The following is an 8,074-nucleotide window of genomic DNA, read 5'->3' as shown; positions in this document are numbered from 1 at the left end:
TCGGGGCCTTCCTGATGGTGGGCCTCTCTCTGCAGCAGTCATGGCTTCCTCCAGCTGTGCTGTGCCACATGCTCCATCCTCGCCTGTGGAGCGGATGTGTGGAAACGGGCGCTTGGCCACGTGGGGACTTCCTGCCGGCTGCCTGAAGTCTTCCGTCTGTGACCTGCCTGATAACAACTGAGAAATGAAAACTTGAAGAACCATCAAGGCTCAAGTTGCCCTACCTAATTTTAGGCATTTAACTGCAGTTTGCAAGAGGGGAGTGCGGTCTGTCCAGGCATCCCTGGGTTAAGCAGGGAGATGTTGGAGGAGGATGAGAGGCGCCTTCAGTTAGCAGTTAAACATACCTAAATGCTGAATTTCTTCCAGAATAAGTTTCTTGCCTCTGAGTGTAAAGACAGTCTAAGGTGACTACTGTCATCCTGCATAGATCAAAACCAGTTCTAGCTGTATAAAATCACCAGAAGTTGAATAGTGTCAGTAACTTCTGAAATGATTTTTCTCTGTGTATCTGTTTTAAGSTAAAGGAAGGACTGCTAATGAGTTGTGGTCATATTGATAAAAATTGTGGCTGTATAGGGAAAAAAATCTATGAGTAAAGCTATTTAAAATAGCTAATGGTGATGTTTGATGTTTTTATATACAAGAATTATAAGAAATCACTTTCTTGAAAAAAAAAACAGAAAAGGTGAAGTTTGTCAGTATCAAAATTGCCAGATGTTAACACAGCAAAGAAGATAGGCAGCCCCGGGCATTTGATCTCTTGAAATTCAATTCTCTTTCTTATCTAAGCTGCTAAGGATATACTTTCTCTCAGAAAGTATATACTCCAGAAGTATTTACTACTGAAATCCTATTTTTAGTACTGTTAGTGTGCCAATAATAGAGTGTTTCTGCATACTCATACTGGCTCCCATATCATCCCTGTGCTCATTTTGCTGTACTCCAGACCAATTAACTCTGAGACAGAATCCTTTATGCTCCTGAGCTGCCTTTCTACATTTTTACTTAGAACCAAACTGAAATGTTGGAAGTGTTGTAAACTTGATGACCTTTTCCTGGTGTTTGGCTCCATTCATTTACACCTATTTCCCCAAGCACCCTAGAGAAGATTGAAGTAGTGATTGTGGGTCTTCCTGTCTTTTTCAATACTGTTGTAACAGACACTTCTGTCTTAATACTGCCTTTTCATCTGTGCATTTTTAAAGACAGAAATGTTTGTTTGTTTGCTTTCTCCTGCAGTACATTTATTCTCACCATTTGTTACCAAAAGCAGAAGTTACTCAGCTTTAAAAAGGATGCAATGATCAGCTCAAGTCAAGCGTATGAATGAGTCATCTGCAGAGGAATTGAGGTTAATGGAGGCGGGACAGTGGTGGTTCTAGGTTTTCGATCACTGTTTTTGGAGCCTGCACTGGGAGTACGGGGGAAGGTTTGTGGACTACTTGAAAGAAACAAAACAGAGAGAAAGGTTTCAACTCGCTTTGCAGTGGTCTGCACCTCTACTAAAAAAATTGGTAGGAGTCTAAAATTTGGAAAATGTTGATGTTTGGATTACCACCAATTAAAATCAATCTGAAAGTTGCATAATGCAACATTATAGTATGAAATTAGTAAGTAAAGAACATTAGGTCATGACCAGAGAAGGATGTTGATCCTATATGCTATGAATAATTAGCTTATTAAGCCTTTTATAGTGGTAGAGAGACTGCACAGTAATCTTTATATCACTGTCAATAAAAGTATTAATGTAGTAATTATTAGCCTATTTTCCTAATGAATTGAGTCTTGTGCAACCATGTTGCCCATTACTGCTCAATAACTTGTTAGCTAAAAATCAAACTTGATAATTTTTTTTTTAATATTACCACCATAAAAATTTGTATAAAGACAGAGCACAAATATCCACGTTAGTGCTGCCACAAAGGGAAAGGTAATCTGTACCCAGTCCTTGCACATTTTGTTTCACAGAGCTGCTGGCTGATCAACACCAATACAGTTCCAGATAAACCGTGGTACATCTCTGGCACTAAAGAGCCATGGATGCATGATGGCTGCATATGGGGAAAAGCATGGGAAATACACATGAGATATTGCAGATGAGCTGCACAGTACAACGCTGTTCATCAAAGTTAAGGCAGAATACTAGTATGTAAGACAGCATAAAGGTTGAGAATTTTTACCAAGAAGAGTTTAATCCATTTCTCTATTAGCCTTTTGTTGCCTGTTACCTGGCTTCAGAGTTATTTTCTATSCAAAGAGACTGCTAGGAACAGATAACCAGCATAATAGTAGAGTCCACTCTCCYTAATACAACTGTCAAAGCTCATAAATGTACAGGTAAGTCTATATGCATAATAAATTGATAAACTAAAAAAAATAGCCTGAAAGGTGTATATATTTTTTCAAATGTGCAACATGAAAAAAAAAAGATTTTGAAGAACAAGGACTTTGAAGCAGAACAAAGGAGTTAGATGGTTGAAGCCAGGTTCAARTAAAGGACAAGCTGTGGCAGCTAAAATACAAAACTAGGAAAAGCAAGACACAAGCAGTGGGCAGGACTGTTGGTGATTGGTAAGGAAAGCTTAAATTGCAGGAGTTGGGAAGACCCCTACAAYACTCAACCACCAAGCTGCATGCTCACAGTCAGTCAGATTCCCTCAAGAAGCTTTAGTTAGATGACTGGGCATCACATTTAGGAAGTTTATTGTTTTTATTTTAAAGTGATGAAGCACATACATCTGAAGAAATTAAACCAAAAAGGTAGTAGCTTTTGCCAAGATTCAGGGGAGTCCCACATCTGCATCCCAGACTGGTCCTTGGTTTTTTGTCCTTCTGTAGAAGTTGCCACACAATCTGTTCAAAGGATGTTGCATTGCCAAGATTCAGGCACTTTTCAAARCTCTCTTTACTGAGCATGGATGCACTGCAGAGGAAACTGTTACTTTGCCACATGCTGGTATCTTCAGCATTAGGTGATCTTCCAGACAAAAAATTAGACACCTTTGTGTTGTAGGCACAATATACCCAGGGATGCAGTGAACCAAATAGCCAGCATCAAACCAAAAACTAATTGGGACAGGATACTTGGCCAGATTCTATCACTAGCTATCAAAAAGAAATCAAGTGCAGCTATTTTACCATGAAATAGGGATTATCATGCTTGGCTGATAATCTAATAATGATGTATTACYTCTAAACTGCTTACCTATTTATCACATACAATATCCTTGGAGGACGAATAAGAGGAAGCCAGATTAAAATGGAGAGCCTGAGAAAGAGAGCCACATGATGACATGGCCCATAGCTTCTGAACCTCTGAGGCCACTCTGAGACCAACTTGGAGAAGTAAAAAAATCTTCAGAGTGAGGCAGTGGGTGGAAATCACCAGGTAGATAAAGGAGAACCAAACCCCTGCTCCCACTAACAGAAAGGCAGAATTAATGAGAAAAACCCTCCGCAACACTGCTTCTTGATGCTACTGCAGTTGCAGGACAGGAAGCAAGAAAGGGGGAATACAGTATACGACAACAGACATATACTTCATACAGAGACAGGCTTCGTTATTTCCACTGCTCATGTAACAACTTATTTTTAATTGGTATACCAGGCAGAGTAATTCAGCCAAGAAGTTCTAGTCTATGGCAATTAAAAAAAATGCATATCTCAGTGCTTTTAATCAGTCAATCAACACTACTTCATAAGGCAGAACCATTTAATCATCTTCAAAATAACACCATTGCTTTTAATATATTGTTTAAAACCCTTGAACCAGGAAACTGGGGTTCAGAAAGGGAACAAAGTACACATTCAATTCTTGATATATATACTATCAAATTAATGTCTGCTAAAGTGCCAACTTTCTATATGGATAAAACCCCCGCCCATTATACTTTCGTGAGGCATATGCTTCTTTTTGTTTTAAATGCCTACTAAGATGGAGCTGATTAGCTTTCATATGCAGTGAAAGTAAGTTACAAGGTGAGTGTTATAATTAACACTAAGCAACATATTGCGTAAGTACACTTAAGTGCTACATTCTCACAAAGGCTAAGGAATTAAGTTTTTATTTGAATTAACTGAAGAGTCAAATATTAAAATAAGTCTACATTAAATTACAATATTAAATATGTTTTAAATACAATGAACTAAACATGTTTAGTTTCTAAACACAAAGGGAATAAAAATAATTCAGAAGAATGCAATACAGTTAATGACATCAGATGACAAAACAAGGACTTAATACATAAACTCACGAGATGTCAACTTTTAGTAATGCTTATTTTAAGAAGAGATGGTGGTCTTTTAATTGATGCACAAACCCCATGTTACCTAAACTTAGTAAGGTATCTCTCAAGAAAATATTGTTCAGTTAAATTCTTATGCCATGATCAAAACTCCTTTGGTAGCTCTTTATCAGAATGAAACACACTATTATGCAAATCCTGAAAATAAGCAGCAGCTTGTAAGTATTACCACAAAAGTATCTTCATTATAATTACAATTATCTAACAGATCTACAATGTCTTCCATTCTTCAATTCAAATCAACTTACATATATACAATATGTAACAAAATACTCACAAAAGCCTTAGTCATTCATGACAAAAACTATGCTTTCATAGCATCAAGACTGTAAAAGTCTTTTTTTTTAAAAAAAATCTTATTTTTTCTTTATTTTCTTTATTTATTTTTAAGTGGAGCACACTGTACAATAGTTTCCCTGTATGTGATTTTAAAGGCAAAACTAAATTTACGGCAATTACATGAACAGTGATAAAAACCAGTTGCCCTAAAATGAGGTAGGGCCTCTTTGACTCAAATCTTAATTGCCACCCAAACCAGCAAAAGCAGTAATAAAATAATAATCCACAAATGAGTATCTTAGCTAAATAATCAGACAGCTCACTACACACATTAACACAGTTGTCCTCTTGGCACTTCAAGGATCTCGCTTCAAAACCTGATTTATCCAAACCAGACTGAAGTTTATAATCATATGAAAGAAAACTGAATGAATACAAGATTAAGAGTATTCATGGTGCATAATTTCAAAAATTCAGTGTATTTCAACAACACTGCTTGTACATAAGTGTTCATCAATTAAGGGTTTTTAAAAAGTTACCCAAGTTGTCGCTGTAGCTAAAGAATGCAGCATATAGGGTCTCCATGGATGCAGTCAGAAACACGCACATGAATAAACCAGACTTGCATCTATTACAGAAGTATTTCTTAAATAGGTAATTTTATCTTTCCATCCAATTTCAATGACATTGTTAAACAAAACTGTAGAAACAAATTTTCAAGAACCTCAAAGAACAAAAGAAATAACTAAAAGAAATAAAAACGACACATTTAAAATTACTAAGGAGTCTTAACAAAGATGATCCAATTAACGTATCATTTTGCTTCTCTTCCATAGCAGTGCATGCAGCTGGTTGAGTAATATATGTCAACCTGAAATCTGCTAATTGTAAAGTCTGGAACAGCATAGGTATTCAGCTTCCAGAAGATATACTTGGATGATTTTGTTGTTTTCTTGATTTTTTTTAATAAAAGGATTTCCTCTCCATTATGCAACATAGTGATACTGATTGGGGTTGTCTTTGTCTCTTTCCATATAGTCTCTGTCAATGAGAGATTCAATCCTCTTTTTCAAGTCTCCAGGCTACAAGAAAAGATGAGATTAGTAGCAGTTAATGATATACATGCAAATGTAAGATTGTATATTTTATTTAAAAGGACTGCTAAAAACTACATAAGAAAACACACCATGTAAAAAAAAATCTAAGTTACACATAATTAACCACTGATACCCTAGCTCATTTCTGTTAACGTATTCATTTTAATATCTGAATCTTCACATTTGATTCAGATGTTACATTTCAAAATTCTTACTCTCATGGAACAGAATGGAGAAGAATACAACATATTTTTAGATAATTCTAAGATTGTTTGGAAAAAAAAAATGTTACCTTTACTGGAAATTTCAGCTGATTATACAATTCAGAAACAAGGAGATTATGACCCAGAGTCTTTCTCATCTTCATTATTCGTACTATAGCAGCATCAATCTGATATTGCCTATCTTGAAATACTCTTTCAGTTGTGCTAACCTGTTCCTCGACCTAAGGAACATACAACATCACACCATATCACTTTTTAATGTTAACAATAATATTTCTAGAGTTAATCTTTTCAATTAAACAAAACACATTTATTCTTATCTGTGAGAGGGACAGATATATACATCACTGCACACCAAGAACTAAGAGACTCTGAAGTGTGCTGCTAGAGCAAGCCAAAGATAAAATTAAGGATAATGAAAAGAAAAAAAAAATCGTGTATAACTTATATTAAATCAATATTCTATACAAAAGTCTTAAGAACTCATTTAACATTTTTAAAAGAACATACAAGAATTTGGCAGGCCAAATACAGTATTCTTCTGAAGAAAACTGCTTAACTGTTTGACTTCTAGGAATTTGAATATGGAAAGGTAAAACAAAAACAACTCAGTTTTAATTAAAACATGTCAGCTGATGTCAAGAACTCAAGAATTCAAGTCCAGCAAAACATCCACTACAAAAGCAGTTAACTGACTTTAGTAACCCTCTTAAGCTCTAAATATTAAAAAAAGAAAAAAAAATAAATGGTATTTCAACATTTGATTCATGAATTTTAATACAGTAACAATGCTTCATCCATACCACAAAAACTTCTAAGATGGATCAAAACATCTGGTATGAGTGTATCAGTTTAAGATGAAAGCTTTTAGAGGCACAAATGCAGAAAGGATCCTAAATTGCTTCGATTTCAATAAGATTTACAATCTTTAGTGCCTCTGTGAGGCCAGATCACTCTGACTAATACAAAGATTAAAAATCTCTTTCCTTTCAAAAGCAAAAGCTTTTGGAGAAGCTGTAAAAAAATCTCTGTAGGAATTGCAGAGATCTCTTCAGGTAGGACATGCAGATAAACAGTCAATTTAACCAGAATAAATGCAATAAATAAATAAATAAATAAATAAATAAAATACATACTGTTTCTTTCATCTGGATTTGGTTGATTTTTATTCTAAACAATTTATGCTTGAAATCACCATTAAACATGAATTTGTCTCCATCTTCTACATCCTTTCCCTTTGGATTTTTTATCAATACTCGTGCTTTACCACAGGCTAAAGACTGCAAAGTTCTTCTTAATTCACTGTCCTCTATGAGGAAGTTCAAAGTATGGGAGATAAAAGACCAAAAGGTTAACGTGAAAAGTTTTACACAATTATCTAAAAATATAACCATAAAGACACTATTTTTGTGTTAATATCTTCTCTTCTAGCTAAGTTCTAATTATGTAACACAACTTACAGCCTTCAAGCTTGGTCTCACTTATTTTATGTAAAAATACTGAGAACATGTGTGTAATTATATAGGTCAAGAATAACCATCTCGGTAAGTTTTCTACTCAAAATAGTATCAGAGAAGAATTCACATTACTGTAAACCTGTTTACTTTTTAATTTCTGTTTTGTTTTAACAGGACTTGAAAATGAAAAATCAGTTGATGACAAGAAACTCCAAGTCATTTTATAGTTTAATCACTATTTTCAATACATACCAAGGGAAAAAAAGAAAAAAAAAAGCTGCATAGAAATCTAAGTTGACAGGCAGCTGTTTTGTTAGAAGGTACACAACAGGAAACTACTAGAGACCAGTGGTTGAGGAAAATTTTATCTTGTAAGATTTAAAACTCAAATCATTTGGATGAGCAGATAAAATGAAGTTTAAAAACTTCTAACCATTATATTGCAAAGTTTTGTACAAAGATCCAGATTTAAAATGGCCTCTGCAATAGTTTTATTCACAATATAAACATTATCACGAAATACTTCAGATCTCCTGAACAGAGCTCTAGTCTAAGTATTGAAACAAAGGTTTTGCAATCCAGTGCTGAACTGCGCAAAGAAGTAAAAGATTAACACTATTTTATTCTTAATTCTTAAAATTTCTACTTTTCCTATTTTTTTAAAAAATCCTCCAGCTGTTTTTTTAYTATTAAAAAAAAAAAAACATTAA

At 34.6% G+C, this 8,074-nt stretch overlaps 1 protein-coding gene across 1 annotated transcript in view; it reads right to left on the bottom strand.

Moving 5' to 3' along the window:
• Positions 1-3,461: 3,461 nt before the first annotated feature.
• Positions 3,462-8,074, bottom strand: part of CUL4A (cullin 4A) — a 41,918-nt gene continuing 37,305 nt past the window's right edge. Inside the window, exons 18-20 of the mRNA XM_085320773.1 lie at positions 7,044-7,216; positions 5,976-6,128; positions 3,462-5,668 (exon numbers count right to left, since the gene is read on the bottom strand). Coding sequence (XP_085176899.1) covers positions 5,573-5,668; positions 5,976-6,128; positions 7,044-7,216 — 422 coding nt within the window. The 3' untranslated portion in view covers positions 3,462-5,572. The remainder of the gene's footprint in view (positions 5,669-5,975; positions 6,129-7,043; positions 7,217-8,074) is intronic.

This window comes from Rhea americana, unplaced genomic scaffold, assembly GCF_003343005.1.
Source record: "Rhea americana isolate MKP2758 unplaced genomic scaffold, rheAme1 scaffold_66, whole genome shotgun sequence".
In the NCBI taxonomy this organism is placed as follows: domain Eukaryota; kingdom Metazoa; phylum Chordata; class Aves; order Rheiformes; family Rheidae; genus Rhea; species Rhea americana.
Note: the sequence above shows the minus strand (reverse complement) of the source record. Positions and strands in the feature narration are given on the sequence as shown.